At 31.3% G+C, this 26,887-nt stretch overlaps 3 protein-coding genes across 4 annotated transcripts; 1 reads left to right on the forward strand and 2 right to left on the reverse strand.

Annotated features, from left to right (window-relative positions):
• Positions 1–1,907: 1,907 nt before the first annotated feature.
• On the reverse strand, positions 1,908–9,103 carry LOC131842833 (pyrokinin-1 receptor-like). 2 transcript variants are annotated; one of them, XM_059191400.1, is made up of 5 exons: positions 8,753–9,103; positions 6,224–6,983; positions 4,981–5,078; positions 3,679–3,783; positions 1,908–2,079 (listed from the first exon to the last, which is right to left on the reverse strand). In XM_059191400.1, exons 2-5 carry the CDS (start codon positions 6,972–6,974, stop codon positions 2,005–2,007), a joined length of 1,029 nt encoding a protein of 342 aa, XP_059047383.1. In that variant the 5' UTR covers positions 6,975–6,983; positions 8,753–9,103; the 3' UTR covers positions 1,908–2,004. The 2 variants fall into 2 exon arrangements, with proteins under 2 accessions (XP_059047383.1, XP_059047384.1); XM_059191401.1 differs by lacking the exon at positions 8,753–9,103 and having other exon boundaries at positions 6,224–7,013.
• A 3,237-nt stretch (positions 9,104–12,340) lies between these two features.
• LOC131842837 (acyl-CoA Delta-9 desaturase-like) lies at positions 12,341–18,079 on the reverse strand. The gene is made up of 5 exons (XM_059191405.1): positions 17,781–18,079; positions 15,384–15,604; positions 14,586–14,716; positions 13,341–13,546; positions 12,341–12,851 (listed from the first exon to the last, which is right to left on the reverse strand). Exons 2-5 carry the CDS (start codon positions 15,598–15,600, stop codon positions 12,347–12,349), a joined length of 1,059 nt encoding a protein of 352 aa, XP_059047388.1. The 5' UTR covers positions 15,601–15,604; positions 17,781–18,079; the 3' UTR covers positions 12,341–12,346.
• Positions 18,080–23,605: 5,526 nt separating this feature from the next.
• On the forward strand, positions 23,606–26,887 carry LOC131842835 (loricrin-like). The gene is made up of 3 exons (XM_059191403.1): positions 23,606–23,617; positions 24,321–24,396; positions 26,232–26,887. The coding sequence occupies exons 1-3, from the start codon at positions 23,615–23,617 to the stop codon at positions 26,627–26,629; spliced, it is 477 nt and encodes a 158-aa protein (XP_059047386.1). The 5' UTR covers positions 23,606–23,614; the 3' UTR covers positions 26,630–26,887.

Consider the following 26,887-nt stretch of genomic DNA (forward strand, 5'->3'; position numbering starts at 1 on the left):
GTTGCTAAGTACAATAAGGTAGGCGTCATCTCAATCAATAAACATACCAAGAAGCTTATTTGGAAAAATATCTTTGGTTCTTACGTTATATTCAAGATACCCACAAACAATATAAACCACAGAAAATATAAAACAAATTTCATGGTTACTATTACCAGAGATAACATAACATTACATACTATTACGAAATACACGAGTAACAGAGAAACCATTAGAGCTAATTCGATATTTAATTAATTCTTGGAGTTAATTAGGTTGTTTAATGTTTAGGGATTTAAATATTAGACTGGCGGAGGCGATAGATAAATGATGGATGTGACAGGAAAATCTCGAAAGTTGTGAAGTAATCTATCTTGGTAATAAGAATGTCAGGCTACGAAACTAAAGACATATTTTGGAAGAGCTATTAAATTTGATCGTGGATAGACAAAAAGAGAGGTGAAACACAAACTGTGCAAAAGGAGCAAAAGCTCCCTCCAATCAATCCGTCCCGGCCAATTCATACGGAGATCGAAATTACGACGGCCTTAGCCCAAGTTTAAAGTTTAAGCTAATGGAGTAGGCCAGCTACTCCATTAGCCGTTCCGCGGATTTGAAGTGCCATCTGCACTCGCACTCTGTCGTCCAATGAAGCTGTAAAGGCCAGCTGCGGCCAACAATAAAAAAAGAGCACATATGTTTAACAAATAACAATATGACAGTTAGCAATCTATGAACATGGAAGACGTAATCCTTTTATGTTATAGAATTGAATTCTATAACATAAAAGGATTGTTTGCCCGATTTTTAAACTTTTCTATCATTTTATTTCGTACAAACTTCGCTTTGATAATTAATAGGTCGAAGTATTGAAATAAATACATCCTCTCAGAAGAGGTGCGCTTACATTCTGATATTGATTTTTATTTATATGCTTTATTGGCGCATTATGAAATTTATGCTCGAGGATTTCTTTATAGTCTATAATGATGACTTGTTATTGAAAATTCCATTTCTTTACATTGTTGCAAGCTTTGTTCCTCTTAAGCGAAGAAGTTTTGCATCTGGCACATTGTAATTTTAGAGATGTAAAGAAATACTTTGTCGACCAACATGTAATTATTTTACCACATGAACTAATACATATGATCTATTAAGTAATAGAGTTTTCTTATCTTTTCATTTAATTGAGTTCTATATGTATTATTAATCTGTAAATCTACTACAAACATGTGTATAGTAATTATGTTACGCCTCACTGTACACTATAAATAGAACATACATAAGGCAAAAGTAGGCTTCAGCTTGACAACAATTTGCAGATGTTGCCAAGCAGAAGAGGAAACTACTATACATATGGTTGTTGCCTACCCATGCATAAACGATACATCTCCTTTGGAAAGTATACACAATATCCTGTAGAGATAAAACTATCGTTAAAATATACATCAATTCTTGTAACTGATGGGTCCAGGTAGCGAACTTTGTTTTTTTACACCACGCAAGTGGCAAACAAGCATACGGCCCATCTGATAGTAAACTATTACCGTAGCCTATGGACGTTAGAAACACCAGGGGTGTCACTTATCCTTAATCCTTGATTCTTAAGAAACCTTATATATATATATATATATATATATATATATATATATATAGCGCGAACACAATATATATATAGTGTTATATATATATATAGCCCAAAAAACTCAATAAAAAAACACTATGTTATATTATATATAGGTATTTTCAATAAGATCTGTTACGTTCACTATAACTTCAATATTTACGATTTCACTCCATAAAATGTAACAAAACTTGAGTCAAAATATGATATTATATTAAATAAAACGAATTCAGATTGTTTTAGATATTGTATAATATATATTACATCGTTTTTTTGTTATTCTAGACATTAGAGAATTGTACCATACAGTATCCGTTATTAAATTCAATATAAAAAATGCCTTCATACTATTTCTATTTATTTAATGATGACTATATAAGCCCCATTATATATAAATTTGCTTACACTCCTGAGTCCGTCCATCTCATTGACGTAATTCTGGGTCTACTTGTTTTAGTCCGACCTTTGAAGAAATCCTGAAAGAAAGATACCAGATAATAAAAATTTTGATCTATTAATAATATTTATAAAAAATACCTTCATTACAGATTTGAATACATGAGTGACTAAACACGTGACACCCGTGGTATTCCAGGTGTACAAAGGCTACGGTAACAGTTTATCATCAGACGGCCACTATTCTTTCCCACCTATGTGCTCTAAAAAATCAATTTAAAAAAAAATTCTTCCACCAAAATCATATCTTTGACCGTATGAAATAGCGAGGACGAAACGCCTAATAACTGTTCCAACGACTTAAAAAACAGATTACCTATCAAGTAAGAGGCGTCCTCAACTGTCGGCTATGTGGTGACCGAAATAATTGATTTACCCATATTACATATATTTAAATCAAATTTGGATATGTGGTGGATGGGTGTTTAACATTACCAGAGAGTTAGTCAAAAACATAAATTGTCACATAAAGTTGTATGGTGTTTGTCAGATACCAAGTTATGCACTAGAGGATGTAAGTCGACCACTACCACCACGACTCTAAAGAGGTAACTAAATGACATAAGGATAGAGATACCATCAGGAAATTTTTAGTCTATATTTATTATCTCAATTAATAGTCATGAACCAAGAACTTTGTGTGGCGTGTACTTCGTATACACGACGATTTGAATCTCCCTACTTCAAAAGTTTTTCAATCACAGAGAAATATTAGAATTTTCGTTATATGGAAATATCAAAATATATTTGGGATTTATTCAATTGCGCTTAATCGGTTCATATAGGTTGCTGGAATTTGAATAAAATTTGGGAACATAGCTGATTACGTAACATTACCGCAATAGTTTCAATGCTGATTGGAATTCAAAGTAGTCAAAGCGAGAGCGTTGTAACCTATCGGTTTACTACCCGAGTCCGCATCTATGGGACGGTAGTCGAAATCTGATCTACATGATAATATCTAATTGGTAACTGGAACTGACAGAAGAATTGCCTATTCTTCCGTCACTTCGGAATGTAGTCGAGAAGAACTAACAAGAAACTCTGCCTTAACTTTTTTCAAATGAGATTATACATTATTATTTAATATTATGATTTACGTTAAATAATGCCTTTCAAAAAGTTCGTAGCAAATATTTAATACATAATCATTTTGAAATAAGACATACAACAGGCGTTAAAAATTAAATTAGCTCTTAGATTGATCATATAATTTGGAAAATAGGTTATAATTGTATTATTAGTCTATTTTTGTTTCACCATGTATGTATATTTAACGTCTAGGCATTTTGAGACGACAGTAAATTCATGAAGTTACAGCACCCACGTACTAACAATTCAATTCTGATAATTAAGTTTAACATTTAATTGTGCCAATTTGCTATCCAATAACCAGAGTAGATTATGTGTTCAGAATAACATTATTTATACTCTAGTTAAAAAAATATCGAATATTACAGCGGTCCGGAATTTATTTCTAAAAAAATCTGATCTCTCTTTATAGTATTGTTATACTTGTACTGGTTGATACAATGACGGATATGTAAACATTTTACGATAACGTCCATATTATAAAACGTTTTACTTTAACGTGAATTCGGTTCTAAAATTGTACTTACTTTGAATGCTTGTCTGAATTTCCTTGACATCAAACTGTACAGTATTGGGTTTATGACCGTCGAGACGTAGCCATTGTAACATAAATAATTCACTATTCTCCATATCTGCAAATATAACACAATGTTGTCTATACATATTTGATGACCTAGGTGGTCTAGCAGTTTAACACACCGCTTTACTACCTATGGGCGCGGGTGCGATTCCTTGCACGGCACAAATATTTTGTATTTATGATTATGATTGTTTGTGTCAGTTTGAATGTTTTCTGTGTACAATATGAATGTATTTATGAAAAAAGAAATATCTATGTATTTGTATCAGTTATCTAGTATGCATAAGGCAAGTTTTAGCTAGCTTTACTTGGGTCTAGATGGCGCTGTGTGAATTGTCCTGAGATTATTATTATACATAAAAAAAATTAAACATTGTCTGCACTTTGAGAAAATCTATAAAGAAATATTCGGTGAGTTTTTGAACGCAAAGCTGTAAAAACTTTTGATGACCTCGATCACCTGAATAGACACAATGTGTAAAAATAGTTATTTTGAAATATATTTGTAAGCAAAAGACTGTATATATATATTAGGCTGGTAAATGTAATTATCGAAAGACGGTTTCTAAGAAGAAATAATATAATTGTACATACCAAAAATAAATAAAAAACAGAAGAATAATTACGAGTATAATCAATATAACATTTTTTACATCAAATAATAGACAAAAAGTTCTGATTATAACGTTATTTTCCTTTGGTCTCTGTCTAAATAGTCTTGTAATAGACATTGTATTTATGTACTATAGAAAAAGCTAGTTTGTTAATTTAAGCAAACACAGTTTTTCTAAATATTTATCATCAAACAATCATTCTATCTGCAGTACAGTGTGTATCCACCTATCTCTTAAAAATATCAATGGAACATTGAAATAAAACAAATACTCAATCGCAAATAGCAAATTTATAGCATCTGGCTAGTTCACGACCTTGATACAGATCAATCTGTCTGTGTTCACGTAAGCAGCCAGTTAGCATTACGTAGGTAGGTATGTCGATATTTTCATGACTCTGAAATTTTATTATTTAGGTAACGTCTATGAAAACCTCCTAGTTTAATAGTAAATACTTCTATAAACGTTTCTCATATGTTCTACATACACACACACACATACATACATACACTGTAATATTCTTAATTCGTCAGAATTCTTTGTGACTGAGAAATAATGTACCTACACTATTCACTAAACTTAAAGCTAAACTAGAAAAATATAAGTATAAAGTAAAATAAAGTCGTAGAACTTACATCATAATAATCTTCATAACTAAACTTAGGATATATCATCATGAACCGTAGTAAGCAATATGGCGACCAGCAGAAGAAAAACGACGCGGCTACGGCGGCTGAAAGGACGGAACCAATAAATTTTACAAGTTCAAAAAGACACTGTTTATCCACATTTAGGACAAATAACTTCTTCACTGAATTATATACAGAATGGAAGAAAGCAGGATATAGAAGTAACGCCTACCTTAAATTAATTTTTCTTTTTTTATGTATATGGGATGTCAACGGTCAACCTATAGACTATATAATATGACCGTATTGATGTTTATGTATACGTATCATTACGGACATATTATGCAACAAATATTTTATAGTAATATTACGTCTGTAACTGGTATGAATTGAAACTTATGAGGTGAACTTCATGCACTGTCATTCATGCATGTAATTTCACTTTTATGCCTTAAACCGAAACAGATTACAAAGTATATAAAGCACGCTGCTGGCGACTGAAATAGGCGTGACTGCGATGCAGATAACTTTGTACAAAATGTACTTAGATACTATAGGTATAAGTATCTCAATACTTACACACATGATTTTTATTCGCACTTGAGATTCATTCAGAATATTAATATAAAAATACCATAAATAACTTTCAGCACCCAAGGTGACGACTTAATATCTAATTACATTTGTAGTTACTGAGAAAAATAACCTAATCATACATGTAGTTGAAATGCGAGAGATATTATTAATATGCATACGAACATAAAAATAAAACTGATAACGTAGTTTTATTAGGGTTCAGAGACAAGGCTATTATAAATACGGCCCTTGCTAATAAAGGCGTGGGTGCTTCCTAATTACCTATCTATCCATTTTGTTACATCATCAATTCAAATTATCCGGAATTATATATAATCTGTATTGTATGATATAATACAGCTCTATAAATATTTACTTTAACTTTAGAGACAGAATTAATACTTTATAAATAGTTTAAAACTACCCTATCAATAGATCCCTTTTATTAATACTTTGGAACTAGGAATCTTCCTATAAACGAAATATGGTATAAAGACAAATGTAGTATGGTATAAATACATATAGATTATAGATATAGCCATTTACTTAGTACAAGTTACAATTAATAACATACAAATATTGTGTCATGGTTAAATTCACAAAGCTTGTTAAAAATACGTGAAATTTATTTAGTTTTTAAGTAATTAATAAAAAACATTATGAACACACTCACCTAGCATTTTCACGGCCTTGTCTCTATTAAGATTTCCATTTACTGGACTATTCTTAAGTTTAAAGTGAGCTGATTTTAATTTGATCGCTATCAACACATACAACACAAAAAGGAATGTCATCGGCATCACAAAGAATACAAACAAATCCATTGCCATTAGATATCGTAGCGGACCCGGTAGTGTGACATTACAAAAAATGAACTTTTTCTTTTCTACCAGGTCTATGTAAAATATGTCTGGAATGCAGAAAGCTAAGGACACTACCCATATGACGGCAACAATTTTGTACACACGCGACTTTACCGACAAGGTTTGTCGGAGGAAAGGCTTCGATATCACTAAGTAGCGCTCCAAAGAAAAAGCTGAAATCGTGAGTACACTACAGTTGTTCAGCCAATCATAAAGAATGAAGTGTAGACGGCATCCTTCCTCGCCCAACGGGTAGACTTCTGGTATCCATATCAAATATATTTCCATAGGTACGAAGAAAGCCATGAGTAAGTCTGTTATAGCTAGATTGAACAGGTAGCAATTGGTGATAGTCCTCATGGTGCGATCTCGAGCGATGACAGCACATGTGCATATATTTCCTACGATACTTAAAATCATACACATCCCTAGGAACACACTTAGTGTCACCTTCACGGACAGTTTGTCATCCAAACCATTTTCTTCTGACAGCACCATACCCACTGGTCCAAAGAATGAGTATGATTTATTTGTATATTCATCTTCAATTTCCCAAGACATCTTGTTGGCCTAAAGACGAAAAATTCAATTCAATTGAACATTTAGTTTACATTTATAAATTTGTTTTTCAATTTTTAAAATGAAGTTGGATACAACATTTATTTAACGGATAGTAATAAGTCGTACTTTTGATATTACCACCTATCCTCGACTTGTGTTCGCTACGATTTTATTTTTATTTCGCAGAGTAGCTCTACTGGCTAACGCAGCGGAGTAACTGTTCTGTGGAAAAATTTCATACAGCCCTTCAAATTAACGTATGGGATGATTCCGTTTTATGTTTGAAATTGTATTCTTTGTTTTATTATATTTTATATTCAATTAATTCAAAACGGTTATTAATCAAGTGCTATGATGTAATTAGAAAGATAGTAACTACTCACTATTTAATTATTTTTATAGATATTACGAAGTTTGTGTTTCAAAAATAAAATTTGTTATGTTCGTTTGCAACAGTACTTTATACAGTCGCAATAAATAAAATACAATCAAAATGCAGGAAACATTAGTCAAAGTTATAGCGATGCCTTAAATATTTAATCTGTCTATAATTGCATTATTCAATTACCTAAGTAGGTAACTAAGTACATACAACAATATTTCTACTAGTTCTATCCGTCTTAATAGATAATAATGAAACAGGACAATTAATACAGCGCTATCAAGCTAAGTCGCCTATTCAGTGTTTTTTTTTTAAATGTAATATATATGATGAGCTTCGTGTTATCAGTTAAAATCAACATTATTATTAACAAGAAATATTAGGTTATATGTGAACTGTAAGTAAGAAAGTAAGATAAATACATTATATTTATTCATATGATGTCAAACTAAAACTACGATGTAAAGAAAATGTTTCGTTAGTTGTAATATATATATATATATATATATACCTACTTATAACTTACTTTTGTGGGGTGGATATTAAAGAAAACTAACATAAATAATTTTATTTATAAATTCATATAAGTATTTTATCATAGTTCAGTCAAATTATTCATACTTATTTATAGTTTGAAAAAATGAACTTATCGAATTTTTCATACACCCTGAAGATGGCAGTAATTGAATACGTATCCACACAAGCGCTGTCAATTTGGTGGCAACCATATATCTGTTTGTAGACGCTCATCCCTAATTGAAATTACTGTCTACTGTACACATATAGACTTATAACTTGCAAAAATAGGCCTCGAAGTGTTAAGCTCTTTCGGAGCATCCGTATTTTATATTTAAATTAAATTAAGAAAGTTCAAAACTCTCTCACTGATATCTAAACACGCTTACATGATTCACTTACAGTTTAAGGAAATTTTATTCAAATTCAGAAAGTTTCATTAAACAACACTGCTTTTCTCTGTAACAGTTTTCTTGAATAATTTTGAATGTAATATATTCTAAGATACAGTTATGATATCACTTGTAACCCGCTTCATCTTCGCCCGAGTGCTCATGTCTTTCATATATATTATAAATACTAATTCTACATGACTCTTGAATAATGTACTTTTGAAATAGAGAAAGATTTTCTTAAATCTTAATTTTTTCATAATAAAATCTGCTATTTTGTTATGAGAAAATTAAACTCAGAAAGTAAGTATCGATCTAAGAAAATCTTTCTCTAGAAAATTAAACTCCGAAAACTCTAAATATAATCTCCGCTTAAATGAGTAAGTATAGATATAGCAAAAATACACATGAAATGATATTGCTGAATGTTTTTATTGGTTAAGTGGAAAGGTCTAGTGAAAAGAAAATAATAACAGTCCCCAACCGACCTTAATCAAATTCTATATTCACACGCCGACATGGCGCAATGTTACGTGCTTACAATTGAGCGTCGTCGCACTACTGTAGTTTTATTTTTTTTATTATATCGTGCTGAAATTTCGTAGACATAGTAATGTAAGTGTATAATTTATATTATATACGTAAATGTCTATCTGTAATATACTACAAAATGAGAAAAATATGAAAAAAAATTCTCTTGCTAGATTCTGAGGAGTCTCCACAAAACATCCAGTAAACTGTTTCCATGGTAAAACGCAAGATATATTGACTTATCTACCTCGACTTACATCACATTTTTTCTCATATCTTCCAAAATCGTAAACATCGCACCAAAATTTTTTGCGTCTTATTTATAGAAAGTGGTACTACATATGTATTCATATAAAAATAGTATGTGGGTGGTAGTAATAATCTTCAACGAAAAAAATAAAAGTAAAAACTGGGTATGTCACTTATTAAGTATTTATTTCAAATCGTATAGTACATTAAATTAAATATACATCCGACACAAATATTGTGTTATAATATGACTTTGAAACATCACTTTGAAATTCATAGTTTTGCTCCCAATTCTTCAATGACCTTGAGTGAAAAAACAAAATATTACTGAATAGATTAACAATTAAAAGCAAGATATTAACGAAATTATGATATTAGTAAACCATTTTTCATATGGTGTTCTGATGGTATAATTGTCATACCTACGTCCGCATAGAGTATACGTTTTTTGTCAACTATACGTTTTTTGCAAATAGACTACAGAAATAAAATATGATGCGTCTATACCGTGTAATTTCAATGCAATACCCCCCGTATTGAATTGAAATTACATGCATTTCTATTTTAATAAAAGGTCATTTATCATACTACGTTTTTAGCAATTGGATATAATAATATTATAAAATAATATTTATTAAATTATTGTTAAACTATTCAAACAATTTATCATTTTAGTTAAAGAACTTAATTTAATAGAAGTTAAGCTGAGCCTGAATAAAGAATGTTTCTCTCAAGCACAACGCAACTCGAGGTACAAAATAAATAATATTTATACTTAAATGTTTATATTTCTCCGTACAAAGTACGTGTATGCGTAATATCATGAAGATTGATTGAGTAATACCGTTTAATGTTGGGCCATGGAATATGAGAGCAGTATCCCAGATTGCGTTACAGCTTTGGGCAGATTTAGCTCGTTAAGGCGCTAAGAGGTAACAAATACAAAAACTTACTTCTATATTTATTATAATTATACAAAATTACAACTGTGTTCTCTTACAGTGTATACGTGGTCTACTGTTTACTTCAATTTGTACAAAATCGTATTGACTAGTATTTAGTATATTCTGTCTCACATATTTGTGTGTCTCACATATCTTACAAAGCAAGCTATAGGCTTTAGGTTTTCATTGAATGGTGAGTTAAGGCAGTTAAGTTTCAGGGTACAGAGGCATATCATCTTAGTCCTTCGGAAATACTAGTGTTGCCAGACGACACATGATAACAAAATATCAGTGTTACTATTAACGTATGTATACGAGTGTTGCCATTGGCACGTATCTGCATAGCTTTTGGCATTGTTTTGTAGCATATTTAAGACAGTGATAACTTTTAAAGAAGATATGTAAAATTCAACTAACTATACAATATTACTCTCTAGCTATAAAAAATCCAATATAATATTTTCAGTGTATGTGTGTGTGGTAAAAATGAGACCTAAATCTCAGAACGAACAAAACTATACATTTCGTTTACAAATTTACTTTTGAGTTTCAAAATATACCTCAATATACGAGTACATATGCCATTACGTTAATTTTGTAAAAGCGAGTGAATGCGCAGAACCCTCCACTAATTATCAAGACTTCTTGAACGTTCTAAGAACTCATCACGTTTTAACCGGAATAAAAAATATTTATATTTCATCTTTATCGTTTACAAAAAGTTTCAAAATTACCTACGAGTACATATGCCATTACGTTAATTTTGTAAAAGCGAGTGAATGCGCAGTTTCAAGACAATTTAACCGGAAAAATATTTATATCCCAAATTTTTTTTAAATTACGCTTCAGATGTAAAATCAACTCTGACGGGTTATGATGATCAGTGACTGCACCATAAGTCTGTAGGATAGGATTAAATAGAAAACTCGATCCTAAAGTAGGATTTTATCATTTATGTCTTTTGTATTAATTTTATGAAGGTATTAGAGTATATGTATATTATTGTAGGACACATACAAATTAAAAGAGGTATATATTTATATATCTACCATTTTGACTATCTAACCATATTGTCTTTAGTACTACTGTCTATGTGATATATTGATTCTGGATCATTAACAATTACGTAGTTATGGAGTAATACATTCATAAGCAATCGTTAACATACATACTTCTATTCTACAAAGTGGACTAGTGACTCGTATTAAAATAGTTCTGGTCTTCACGGCTATATGTACATCCATGAATAGTAGTTACCAAATTCAACAAGTAGATCACTTGTTCATTTGACATTTACATTAGGAAAAATACCAAAAATTTTTTTTGTCATAACGGGTTTCTAATTATTCTATATTTAGAAAAGCCTTCCGGACAATAGCAAGCGGTCATCAGTTGAACTCCCTTTATAGAATGGCTTTTCTCGAATTCAGTCTAGCTAATATTTTTTTTTAATATTTAACCTTTAATTAAACAATAAAAAATATAAGCATTGCTCTTTTCATAGAAAGTCAAGTAGCATAACGTAATTAAACAGGAAAGTGTTAGAGACAAATTAATAGGGTTCAGTTGTCATACTTTTGTAATTTTTAATTATTCAAATAAAAAAAATTCACCCACTTGCCGTCGTTAGATAACAGTATCTTCAGCAAATTTGGGACATCGTTTTGACATACAGACTAAATTAGAAAAATAATTATCACACAAACTCTAAGAAAACATTGATTATAATACATTAAATTATTTATTTTACAATAAATTACGATATACATGCATTCGTCCATAAAGTTATAGTACCTAAAGTTTTACAGTTTTGCAGTTTTATCATTTATAACCATAAGTTATGAATACAAAAAGAAATAATATATTATTACAAGATTTTTTTACACACATATATATCCTATAAGGATTGCTCTATGTACCATACTTATATGCCTTATATTATGTTACCCATTTAGTTTTTGACTTCATTCCAGATCTACTGAAATTGAATAATAAATAATTTAAATAACATTTATTTATCCTGTACCAATAAATAATTTATTCACACGTGAGTTATAAAAAAGTTTATTTCTATTTTATTCAATTATCAATATATAACTATAACCTTATAAGAGACATTTGGATTAAAAAAATGAATCGTTGACATGATTTCAATATTAAATGTAATATAATTACAAACGAAGAAGAATAAATATCACGATGTTGCCATACAAATGTAATTTTCAGAATTGGAATCAGATCTACGGCTCTTAATGATTTTCAAAGAGGCCTTGATGACTTTAATTTGTGATGTCACAGTGGTTTCACTTATTTAAATAAAATTTAATATCATTTATCAAGTAATTTAATAAGACTATTTCATTCAGACTTCTCAGGGTTCACAATGTGCGTTTCATGTTTATCGTCAAGCGTGACATCTTTATCATTCCAACTCAATACTGAGTGACTTCCATCACCTGTTCTCATTATACGTTTCTGTATGACATGTGTAGGCACTGTCTTCAAGTCATAAGCCCATCCAATCTTCGCCATATTATCTATGAAACACTTAGTATAGTTTAATGAATAATTGCCTAATTCGGCAGTTTTGTAATCCCAGGGGAATACGTGGTGGTAGTTGTGGTAACCTTCACCAAGTGCCACAAAAGATACGGGCAAGGTGTCAGCCGGGTTTATATTCTTGTCATATGGTCTGCTGCCCCACAAGTGAGCGGCTGAGTTTACGAGCCACGTCATATTTAGTGAGTAAACGTATCTGAATATGGCAGGTACAAAGAAGGCGTTCCATACAGTTTCGCCCCATAAAGTAGGAATGTATGTTGGTATAATAAAACAGGCCAGCGGCATAAGAATTTTGTAGTATCTGAAATATGTAAAAATTGAAAACTATTACGTACATATGTGTTTTAAAAAACAAATTTAAGACACGCATTTATTTGAAGAGAGAATCATACAATCGAAACACAAATATTTGCTCCGTGCGAGATATCGAACCTGCGACCATCTGAAGTAGACCGATGTGTCAAAGCGGGCTACTGAGGCCGTCACTGAAATATTTCATATATTTCAGTGAAGACATCAGTGGCCCGGTCGTAATGCCGTTAATGAAAATTAAATGAAATCAAATTTTTCATTTATATTATTATGTATGTACTTAGAAAAAATAATGTATTTAAATATTTCTTTCAGTTGTTTAGTACGCGTAGCACTGTAGCACAAACTCCACTTTATTTCCTACTGATGACACTGAGTGAATTGTTCTGGCTTATTATTATTAAAAAAAAAGTTAAAATCTAATCAAAATTCTTATATTTTTTGCACACAAATCTCTTTATTGTGTTATTACACTTACTTTTTCTGAAAGCGAAGTACAGGATCGGCGTTTAAATCACTCATGTTGATAGTATGTCCTTTTGCTTTGATTTGTGGATGCTTACGGACCATCAGCCACCCAATATGTGAGAAAAAGAACCCTCGAGTGGCGTTGTGGGGATCAGCATCGGTCTCTGAGTACTTGTGGTGAAGTCGGTGATCGCGTGCCCAGTCGATAACAGAATCCTGTAATACAGCATTTGTAATACTATCAATTGACAGCCTCGATGGTCTAGCGATCTAGCAGACCGCTTTTTCGATTGATTTCGATGCGGGTTCGATTCTTCGCATGGTGTAAACATTAGTATTCATGAGTATGATTGTTTGTATCGGTCTGGGTGTTTTCTATGTATATGTATTTGTAAAAAATATATATCTAAGTATGTATATCAGTTGTCTAGTACCCAGAACACAATATCTGCTTAGCTTGGAACTGGATGGCGCTATGTTTCCGTAACTAGCTTTGTAGACTGTGTCTCAGTTGTAGGTTGACATCAGGCAGTAAAATTACAGGACATGAGGCAACATATTTAATTAATAATCCTTTTTGAAATTTTAGATTAAGAATAGAATTCCTTATTCTGGAGAAAGTTTATTCTAAAGGCTATTTATTTCAACATCACGCAGCGATCTTAGGAGCCGAGAAAAAGAAAAAAGTTTGACTGCTAAGAAATAATGAGAATACACCACGGGTGGGTCCTACAACTGTCTTTGTTATTTTACCAACATTAGATTTAAGAAAATTCTATACGGCTAGTATATCATATAGGCATAATTAATTAATATTATTCATTACACACATATAATTGAATACGGCTAGCATGTTAAAGTGCAAAGATAATGACTCGTTGTTGACTTGGGATGATGAATGGGATTGTTTTATTAAGTGAAGTGGTTTGAACCGGCTCTGCTGCAGTAGATAAAAACTATAACATATTCTTTATTATACTTAAGTACCTACGTAGTTGCATGGATAGCTCGGTCACGCCTATTTTAGCTGCCAAGTAGCTTATTTTTAGGTGATATATGGCAACGATAAATATAAGGTATGTAGTTATGACACATTTAAGATACCATGCCTGACATGATGATCTTCCAAAATCAAGATGACTATACCCAGATCGATACAAAGAACATAACACAACTCAGGAACACAAATGTCTGTATTGTACAAGGAATCGAACCCGCGAATCGAAAAAGTAATAAAAAAATAATAATAACCAACCTGAAACGCAATAGTGTTACAAATTGTGAGTAGAATACGTAAAGGCAAACGAGCTTTGTATGACTTGTGGGCCCACAATCTATGAGCACCAGCCGTTATGCCCAAACCCGAAAAGTTAATCAGAAAAACAGCTGTGAACACAATACATGATAAATTTAAATTACTATGAATAAAAAATATATGATGATATACTCATGAACTTTGTACAACATCGTTAGTGTGGGTACCTCTGTCTCAATTATTTTAGCATTTCAGGAATGTCCATGCATGACTAGACCCTCGGGCCTTATAATGTCGTAGTGCTGTGATTCAATATAGACAACGGTTACCACTTCTTATCTGGTGGACCGTCAGTTTGTTTGTTAATTCAGTCACATACTATTGTTACACCGATTGCACACAGCTGCACGTTATTTTTTGTTATATTGCCTGTACTCAGCAGCAGCATATGCAAATATAAATACGTATTTATATATTATTATTAAATACTTAGCTAATATTACTTACTTTTACCATATAAAATTACGTTGCAAAGCTGCATATGTACAATTATGGAGGAAGAGAGTTAGTGGGCTAATTGGTTATAATTCTTTTTATATAGTCTACCTAGACGCGGTTCCTCCGCGAAACCATCGTGGTTAATTCCTTTCAACACAATGGGCTAATTGGCCCGACCTCATCGTCACCATATCATCTTTCACTGGTTCCCAGTTTACATCAGCGTCACTTAGCGGAAGCGGGTGTAAAGTGTTATTACAATCTACTTAAAAATAACTAATTATGTATAATATTTCTTACTAAAGATGAATGTTAATAACTTGATTTGTCCAAAAAACAGATAGGCGCCATATACGCCCCCGGTATGTAGAAATATAAATATGATAACATTTCTCCACACTATATCCAATTTTCTGTCATCCGCTGATGGAGGAACTACGTCGTAAATATCCTCATTATCTTTCACTTCATTCTCATATAGTACCCAGGACTGTTTTTCTTGACCTTTTGGAGGCATTGTACTGTAAGAAATGAACATACAAATGAAGAAATGAAAATACAAATGACTTAATAAAATTTTGCAACCGATTTACAAAAGTAGGCTGTTAAATATGTTTTTTTTTTCATTTGTGTTACGTGATAACCTCCTCAAAAATAGTAAGACAAATGTATAGGAAAATGAAGACATAAGAATGGGTACAGGAAATTCCTCCATGTAATAATTTAATTTTTATTCTAAAGACACAGTATTTAAATATAGCATAACGTGAAATTGTACAGACGGCTTTTTCCGTTTCTCCGGAATAAATATAAATCAGTTGTAGGATTTCAGAATAAACTAACAAATATGTTAGAAGCTTGTAAGAAAAAATTAATACGTTGAAAATACATATAGGTACAATATAAAGAATACGTTTCATGTTACAAATAAAATACAATTGTGGGTATTTATGTAATTTAATATAGGTTTGAATGTCATTTAAATTGGACAATTTTCTAACATCACACAATAAACATCTGTAAACATTCTAGTCCAGCATTCTTTGATTGTGTGTGATTTTTTTGGGGAAAAAAATTGTGGTCCTTTTATTATTTAGGAATAAGAGTTAGTCTAATAATACCGCCCTATAAGTAAAAGTAATAGATTTACCTGAAAGATTTTTAGATATTTATTGACGTTTGTCGTTGTAATTTCGTTTCTCAATAGAAATCATAATTTTCGTACTTTTGCTGTTCTTTTTAACCCTCTTTACATATAACAGATGACATATATTTGGTCATACAAAAAAAAAGATTTATAAATTGATTATTTACAGAAATTTACACTATTATATTTTTATATTGATAATAACTAACCAATATAGGTAACCCAATTCAGCATAGGCTATGAATTGTACACGGTACATTATTTTACACGATGAATTTTCTTACTACGTACAATTCGGTCAAGTTATTTACTAATAATAATGGATATCCAAAATGTAATATATGTATATTCTTTATTCCATTTTTAAATACATAATCAAAATAAATATTAATAATATTGACTTATCTCTAAAAGAGATTGCTGTCAACGCAACAGCGTAACGTTGGAAGTCGGTATATGGGTCACAGAAGTGCAAATAATAATTATATCAAAAGACAAAAGTAAAGTAACTAATTAAGACTAAACCTAAAGTTTTAATATCAAAAACAGTATATAATTACATATAGATAAAATATAACAATTCACAATAAACAATAAACAAATGATTGAAATTCAATAAGAACTTTCAGATGATGTAGTTCAGTTATTATAATGTTCACAATAATATCAGAATCTTTCTGCAACTAACGGTTTTTTCTTAAAACTGATGTAATTGATAAAATGCGACCCGGTCAGTTAATGTGTTTAAATTATGCACTTCACAATTGGATGATTATCATATGATGTATTTATAAACATGCAAATATTTGTAACCTTAAAAATTTGACTGTACTCTTTTTACAAAAAACAAATATCGTACTTTAAGAGAGCAAAACTCATCTAATTATATGTACGAAAGTTAGGAAGTGAACAGAAAATTAAAGTTTCTAATTCTACATCTATTTATATTACTTTTATTTTTTTCTAGTTTTTTAACTCATCTATATATTAACAAAAGAGACTCTTGCCTTTTCCTCAGAATAAATCAGCAAAGACCTCTCGCAGTAACTGTTTATCGATATCCTCCGATTATTTCCCTATCCGAAAGAGTACAAAGCAGAGTACAAAATATAATGTAGATCTTAGACCTAGACCTGGTCAGAAACAAAACAATTTGGTTCGTAACAATAAAAATTGGAAAAACGCTAATATTATGTTTATGCCTTAGTATTTATTTCAACATACAATCAGTGCGTGAACGCTAATATAAAAAAATGTTTTAGAATAAGTGTGATCTTAAGATATTTATATACGATTCGATGTTTCTACATTACAAAGGAATAAGCATAGGCCAATATATAATCAAAAATGTTGATATATGTACCTAGATTTTACACACGGACATTTTTATTGCTTATGGCACCTAACGCATAGAATCTATATAGGTGAAGAAAGTCAATGACTTTTGTTTCTATTTCGATAATTGTATTCTCTAACTTCAATTTAGTAATTCTCAAACAATAATAATATATATCATCTAATTCTTCATAATTTATAAAAAAATAACTTACCGTAAAATATAAATCCGTTTTATTTCAATTTAAATGAAGGATACAATTCGTTTTTGTATTTGGTTGGTTAATAATTAAAAGAAAATATTATCACATGTGTTCCATTTTAAGAATTACAGACGACTAGGGAATCGGATATTCACTCACTTCAATATATACCTTTGTATGATTATCGTAGGTATAATATGCATAAAAATGGCCACGATTCAATTGTCTCATACTTATAATGAACAGAGGGTCTAGTAAAACAAATACTCTATTAGGTATTTGTGCATGTGCTTTAAACCACGTCTGGTTGATCCACTATTTGTAATCGAAATGGCAAATAACGGTCCAACTGACGGTCCACCCGATGGTAAGTGGTAACCCTCTCCTACATACATGAATAGTACAAAGAATATCATGTTATCACGTAAAAGCCTACGATACCGCTCATGCGTTGCTATTCTGGAGGATTAACATGCCATGCCTTCTATCCTTTCATCTACATCTTCAATCCAAACACAGCTTGCAAAGCAAGTTGTTTGGCGACTGAAATAACTAAGACTGAGGTACTCCACGCAGACGACATTTAAAAAATAAAGACTTGTAAAAAAATTATGAAGATTTTGGGTATAGTTCTTAAAGGATATAATCGATTTTTATAATAAGCATAATTAGTAACAATATAACAACAAGCGCTGAAGCTTGCACTGGCTACTCTCAATCAAATAGCCGAAAAAAAGTTGTGTATGGAATTCACACATAAACATATGAAAAGAGCATTAAAACAACGTAACTATTTCAACGACACCTTTAACATACAATTAATATCTACTAAGCGGTCACGGTCAATGTCAGCGTATTTATATAAATATCTACCATAGTCTTATACTATTTTAATTGCCTCGAATATAAATTTCTATTTCCGACTAACTTTCCCATGGACGGAACACCAATAACATGAACACTTAATCCAAGAGACGGTGGTATACTCATCCCCAGCAAAATGTACGTATTGTACATCAGACGCCCTCCGTGGTTCAGCGATTTAGTACACAGTTTTACTTCCGACAGTCCCGGGTACGTTTCATTGCACGGTGCAAACATTTGTATTCTTTGTACCGATATAGGTGTTTTGGATGTATATTTTGAATGTATTATATTTACAAGATTAAATGTATAAAGTATTTATATCAGTCGTTTACTATAAGACAAGCTCTGCTTAACTTGAGACTAGATGGCGCTGTGTGAATTGTCCTGGGTTATTCTTATGACTACGACTGTTGACAATGCCACTGACTACTCCGTCTTTCATGACGTAAAGACAATTAATTATGATTACTCAGACTATAGTTGTTATACATATGTTGATAATGGACAAAAGATTCTGGGTTACTCCATCTTATTATATTACTTGTTATTATATTAATAGAATGATTAAGTCATATCAATGAGGAGATACAATATCGCTATGATACTTTTTTTATAAAAACAAATTATAGTAATTACGCTTGTGGAACACAATGAACTCACACCTAATCCATTATGTCGGATAAAAAACAATAGATTTACGACATAATAGTTTGAGAATTATCTCTAAATATTAAAACTACAATACAACATCAATAATATCCTCATATTTCACAGCATCGTTATCTAGTAGCCTACTAATACTACTTAGAGTGGGAAAAAGAAAATTGTTAGTAAGGTGTACTGATTACCCCATTCTTTAAACCACCGATCAACCGACTACTGTAAACTTCTAGTGAATTTGTCACGATGGACTAACTGACCTAACCTCATGCTCATTCTATCATCCTCCAATGGTGCCCTGCCAGCATAAACCTTCGCGCAGTCAAATGCACCATTCCGTTATTATTCATTTAAAAGAATACTTAGACCACAAGATCTGGGAGTTCAAATATGGCCGACACCAAAAACTTCGAGTGTCCATTTTTACTTCTGATTGATTCTTCAGTTATAGAAACTAAAAATTTTCGTGACACGGTGGTAGGTATGGCTACTACGATTTGTAACTTTGCTATGAAGATATAACAATATTAAAACCATATATTTCATAATATAAATATCGTGGATAATTTAATAGCGAATATAGATAAAATGTACCATACGAGTATAATAATTATTCTAGATTAATTAAGTATCGTAATAACGTGAAAACATAAAAGTTTCATAATTTAACGTCCATGTACGAAGCACAAATAAGAATATACAACCTAATAAAATAATATACATATGAACATTGTGGTCTGTTGTAGATTATTATTCATGTTTTAGATTTTATATATTAAATATTATTATACAACACGCATTTGTAATGTACCTACACATTACAAATACGTGTTGTATAATCTTCATAAAAATGGGTCTGTGTGCCTGTCTGTTTGTTTATTACCTTTGCAGGACTAAAGGGTTAAGGGAATTCGACGAGATGATATATTGTATCTCGAGGACAGAATTATGCTACCTTTTATCTAATAAAAATTACTATGCTATGAAATCGCTGGCAGCAGCTAGTTTCTCAATAAAATAGAATTTTATACATGAAAGGAATAAGGTTTTATACAAACAAACCGCCCGCCGAATGGAAAATCAGAACTGTCATTAACAGACGTGAATAATGGAAAAATTATCCAGCGGTAGACTGCAAACACAGCTTCACTTCCGATGGTAGTCGGGTCAATTCCTCGCACGATACAAACTTTTGTTTTCATGAGTATGATTGTTTATATCGGTCTGGGTGAGTTATTATTTACACCACAATAACAGTGTAAATAAATACTCACCCATACCAGAAACAAGCATTTCTATATAAATTATGAATGTATTTACAAAAAAGTAAGTGTTTCTATCTGTTGTCGAGAACCTATAACACAAGTTTGGCTAATATTAATGATATACATTAGGGATCACTTTTGGTAATATATTATGATTATATTACCATTCCTGAGGACTAAGGTATGCATCTTTATTTAATAATTACTATATCATTTTACCTTATAAATGAGGGGATATAAAATGCTGGTTTAAAAAAATATGAAGATTTTTGCTTGACGCAGCAAATTGTGGAATTATAGAAGTATTCTACTTTTAATACCTCTTCTAAAATGTACCTTATAAATCAAGAAATAGAATAGTAGATATATACCTATATCGCCTATATATATATATATTATGTTTCGTACAGAAACCAGTAAAGTTTTTATTATCTAACTGAAACGGTAAACAAGTCTAAGCCTTATAAAACAAGCCGCATGGCGTCTGTAATTGCTGTACTCAAACATACGTAATGTTGTACAAAATTTGGTACGATAAATACTTCACTACATACAAATTAACAAGAACAAAGAGGTTTCGTTATATGCAAATTAATAACGTAATAATAAAACTAGGAGTTTGCCTACTTTTTGTAAACGTTTAAAAAACGTTGTTACTTTTATTTATTTACTTTGTGCCCTCGGGAAAAGAAAGTCTGAAACAGATAAGAAAATAAAATGTTACTTTTCTAAGGCTGACTAGTTTATGTAATGCGCTGTTTTGCACCGGCGACCTAGTACTCGTAAATACACTTCAGTTAGGTATACCGTCGTCCCCGAGGAGTGTGTTTATGAGGACAGCTTACATTGTAATCAGCAACTTGCTCAAACTGTACAGAAAGTCAGCATTTTGTGACTTGCATGAGTATCTATAGACTATGTTTAAATATTATCTGTCCAGTCGATGAAATTTTATTTAAAATGCTTTAAAAATGGAATACGTTGAATTATATTTTTTAATAACAAAATCTGGATGTGTTGCCGTTCCTTTATGAATTAGACTGGTCTACGAGTTAAACACAGAAATAATACATACTTATATTTTATTAAAATTTACTTTTCATTAATTCAAAGGTTGATTGGAAGGAATCAAGCTTATGGGATAAGTCGACCTTTGTATTAATTTATTTCTTAAGATCAATCCATCTAAGGCAACTAGCTGTTGCCCCGACTTTGTCTGCTCAAAATTTACAAATAAGATACCATCCAATCTTCATATCAAATTATAACGAATACTGCTACTTTTAGACTTTTTTTTATACTTTTCTTTACTTTTAATAAATATAATAAAAATAATAAATTAAGTACATAAAAAAACTGAATTTGTAATTGTTTGTTTGAAAAACAGATTTCAAATAATATAGTTAAAAGCTAAAAATAAGATTTTTATAACTATGTAATAGCACAAGAATTCAGACAAGAGTGTGTAAACATATCAATTGGACAAAATCGGCGAAGCCTTTTAAGCTTACATGTAATATAGCATATACCTACACATAATATACCTATCCATAAAACCTTCACTACGCCGGCAAAAGTAAGCAGGCGAATGTCATGTTCATAAGCTTCACACTACAATATAATATACGTTATGTTAGACCCTCAACCCTCATCTTGTAAATCCTTAATAAGTACATACATATCTTTGGACAACGGACTTGTGATCCTGTTGTATTTTGAACCAGTTGTTGCCCTCGAATTCATCGAATAGCTTTTATCTTTATTAATATTATAAAGAGGTAAAGTTTTTGAGTCAGAATGTTTACCTATTTATTGAGAAAGACTAGAGGCTATATGATTATGCTATAAACAAAAGGAGCGGAGCTGTAATGAGAAAATATTGCAAAAGCAAAGTAAATGGGACATAGTCAAAGACACGCGGATCGACTAGTTTAATTTATTTAAAAATCTGAACTATATTACAAATCAATACGAAAAATTGAAATTTATTTTGTATCTATATTTGAAATGTTCCAATTACTGTTGTGTATAAATAGATCGACGTCAATGCCATATTTTTTGTACCAAATCTTTTTTTTTTTGATTTATTTGAGCGACCAACAAGACACACTATGACGACCAACAAGACATATACTACGAGTTCAGGTATATAGTGTTGACTTAATTACTGGTTGCCACGGCATGCGATATTGTTTACAGAAGTTTATATATATATATGTATACAATTTTTTTTTTTATCATCTTGCGACAGATATTTCGACTAGATACCTACTTTTCAATTAAATGCATGTTCAATTACAGTAAATATTAAAATATAAACTGACATTGTAAATAGGGAAGTCTGTCTATTCTGTCACGACTAAATGGGCTGAACGGATTTTAATTTAATTTGACACATTTATCTTAGGTTGAGAATGAGGATGATTATGGACTATCTTTTATCTAACAATTGGCGCACATAGTCCTTGTAACAGCTAGTATTATAATTACGTTACACTAAGTAACACATAAAAATCAACTTCAAAGCTAATAAATGTTATATGGATTCTTAGACCCTGTTCATTACTAAACAAATAATCGTTCGATTGCGTCTTAGTCGGTTAATCGTTCAAAATTGAAGACAATCTCGAGATAAAAAAATACAGTCTAATTCACAACCTCCGTTTAAATTCGGTTGTAACCTGGCAACTACGCCTACATTCTGTAACAAGCTCGTACATATTAATTCCCGAGATCATTAGAATAATTATCATATTATGTACCAGAACAACAACTAAGTGACAAGGTACTTTATTGTTCCGCAAAATTGTCTTAGGTCCGTTTTGGTAGGGTATTCCATACTGACGTCCAAAAAAGCTTTCCGCGTTCTCTGTGATAATAGGCCCATATTAGTTTAATAATGGGATAAGCGTGACAAACAAACGTATGTCATTACTCTTTACTATTGTCATGTCATCTATTTTACGTATAAAAACTCCTTGAGATGGAACTGCATTGGTATATATTAAACGCTAAGTTACAGAGTAGCCAAACAGAGAACGGAGATCATTAAAAATGGTATGTAGTTATGCAGTCTTTTTTATTATTTAATATGTAATATTACTCGTACTAATATAATCGCGAAAGCTTGTGAGTATGGAGGGTTGGATGGATGGATAACTACTAAATGGATTTTGATAAAACTTTACAGTAATATAAACTAACTTTCAGTAAAGTTTAATCAAAATCTATACTTCAGAATAATATATATTCTGTAGTTTAAAAAGATGTTATGTAAATTGGGCAAAATATGTTATTATATAATTTAGTCCGAAAATTTTAATCCGATGCAAGTATAACAGTTTTCTTATAACAAAATCCGCTGTATCTTCATACAGTCAGTTAAAATTTTTCGGCAATTCACTATTTATTCTATTCTTATAAATACTATTTAGTTATATGTTACATTTAAATTAAAACAACAGTTTATGTATTGCTATCCTCAATTTATGTATTAGAAATCGTAGTTCCTTCATAAAAATATTTTTTTGCAGACGATATCTAGACAGTAAACAATTGGGCAGTTTTTATTAGACTGTCACGAAAACACGCATTTTTGGATTCTGTGTTTACTAGTTCTGTTAACAATGATTATAGAAAAAAGTAACATAAATCGTGATGAGAGTGATGAATATATGGGTTATGTAAAATTAGTATAATATAACCATAATTACTTAGTTGAAAATAAATATTTAAATAATGTTAAACATTTTATAAACAGCTGCGGTACCTGCTACTCGTTATGACCTGCCTGGTCAGCGCAGGAGTCTTTGCCAGTAGACAAGTTCGTTCTCCAGGTAATCTAATTGAAATTTTGACAAATAACCCTTTATAAATAGCAACGAGTGACACAAGCAACACAGTGATGCTCGCACTTGTTCAGTTTTATAACTACGGTTACTAAGTTATAAATTAAAATAAATGCCAAAAAGGATTTGTTACTCTTTTGGCTACTATTTCTGTGAAGAACAGATAAAGTTAGCAAAGGTACAAAGTTATAGGTAAAGAAAAAAAAACTAATTTAGTACATTGTTTTCCACTTATAAACAATATATTTTTAATCATATTCACACTACACATAGCATGGTTAAAGTAGGTAGCTAATAGAGTTCAGGAGGTACCCATACAAGTACACACTGCATATCATAATATAATCAGAGAAATGCATAAATTGAAGTATATTTCTAGTATTGAAAAGTAGCCTTACGCTATACAACAAGTGAGAGATTCCGTTTCCACGAGGATGCAAACGCTTTTTACACCCCTCACAATCATACAAATATCCGAGAGCCCTTCGGCAGTCGTCCTAAAATAAAATAATATCGTAACATATTTACGAGATGTAACGGAAATTGGTGGGTATATATTTTAATAATAGAAAAGGGAAGAATTTTCTGTAAGAAACAAGCTCAAATATGAAAATATATTTTTAACATCTTAATCGATTTCGTATCGAGTATCTCATATGAAGAATTTATTTAAAGATTTCAAATTATGGTATTCATTGGAAGACATTTTTTTTCAAGTTATACTGTTTAATTTCAAATTGTCAATTGACTAAAGTGTATTTTGACAAAAATTAATAGAAAAAACATAGTTACTAATTACACAGTTACCAATTCATAACCAACTAAGATATGACCAAACAAGATATTTTGATCCGTTAAGATGTGGAGATGAACAATTATCTTATATTATGTCTTGTTGGTTAAATATTTATATCGACGAAGTCCAGAGTTTACAATTAGGGATCAAGATAATGCTTGTATTGTCTTAAGAAATTCATATTAACCTTCTGTCGTAGATAATTAATTTTATCAAAGACAATTATAACAAAAGCGTAAAACATTACAAAAAACATCTGATAAGAATGATACAAGCATTCAGTATAGGTGTATGATTGGTGGTCACAATAATATTGCAAGTTCTTCTAAATCGATTGCAGTATAATTACCATTAGTAAATGGCTATTCAAATTATTTGATGCGAGGTGGTTATCGCATACATGCATGAACAGCACTGAACACCATTGTATTGTTCTCGATGCCATTTTGAAAATTAAGGTAGTATGCCTCCGTACTCAAATTTTGTAATACACACTACAGACCTAAAGAAAGCGTCCAATGCAGATAGCATTGTACGCTTCTTAAAGATAAATATAGGCAAGGTAGAGGTCCGCTTCTTCTTTATTATAAATTCTCCTAGTAGAGAATTTCAATTATTTTTCTATTTATTGATCTCAGTTTGTTATTGTGTATTAAAATGAAATACAGTTAGTTTACATTTTAAACGTAATCCTGCGATAATGTAAAATTCTTTAGCTTTACATTACGTCAGGACTACGGTTTTCATTTGCGAAAGTAAACACTGTCTTTCATACTCAGAACAACTAATCCATCGATTTACCTGATGACGTAGAAAATTATACTTTTGTTTTGAAGCAATAAACGTAGTAGGGAGAGTAAGTATATTCCAAAATAAAAGTATGCATAAATAAAGGTGGAATTATGTGTAATAGGTGTGCCCGTTTTTTGAAGACAATAAAAATCTAACTTCAATAATAAAACACTAACAACTGAGAGATCTATCTTTAGAATTGAAAATTAACCGTTTCGTTTCTAATTTTTTATAGGAGGTAGTGGCTGGCAAGGAAGCAGTAATTTCGGCGGCCTACCGTCCGTTGGGGTAGCACGTTCATCTTTAGATGGCTGGGCCGGCTCTGGGTCTAGCTTTGGCCGTTCAGCTGGCCATGGGAGCTCAGGATGGCGTGGAGCAAGTGGAAGAAGCGGTGGGGGATATTCTGGGAATAACGGATGGGCCTCAAATGGATTCAGTTCAAGAAATGCGTATGACGGCAATGGTTATAATTCAGGATATGATGATGGAGGTTATGGGGGCAGCAGCGCTTTTTCAAGTGATGGTTGGGGGGGTTCCGGAGGTTATAATTCAGGTTTTAGGTCATCCAATAGTTGGGGTGGTTCAGGCTCAAATTTTCGCTCCAATAGCGGATGGCAGTCATCGGGATGGTAAAATATCTATTCTTAACCTTTTCATTAATTTCATATGTATTTTTTTCAATTGTATAAAGATATTTGCTTTGGCTTGTAATGTGTAAGATGTATAAAACGTATTATTTGCTTGTTTTCAATTTACAATGTTAGTTCGTGAGATTCGTTGCAGGTGCACTTTAATTGAAGTTTGTTTTTGTATGACGTTATTCTGTACATTGAAAGGGTGTTGTTAGAATGCTGCAGTACTGTAAAATTAAAGCGAATTATAAAAACAATG

This window comes from Achroia grisella, unplaced genomic scaffold (assembly GCF_030625045.1).
Source record: "Achroia grisella isolate CSIRO2021 unplaced genomic scaffold, CSIRO_AGI_Agris_v1 utg2547, whole genome shotgun sequence".
In the NCBI taxonomy this organism is placed as follows: Eukaryota; Metazoa; Arthropoda; class Insecta; order Lepidoptera; family Pyralidae; genus Achroia; species Achroia grisella.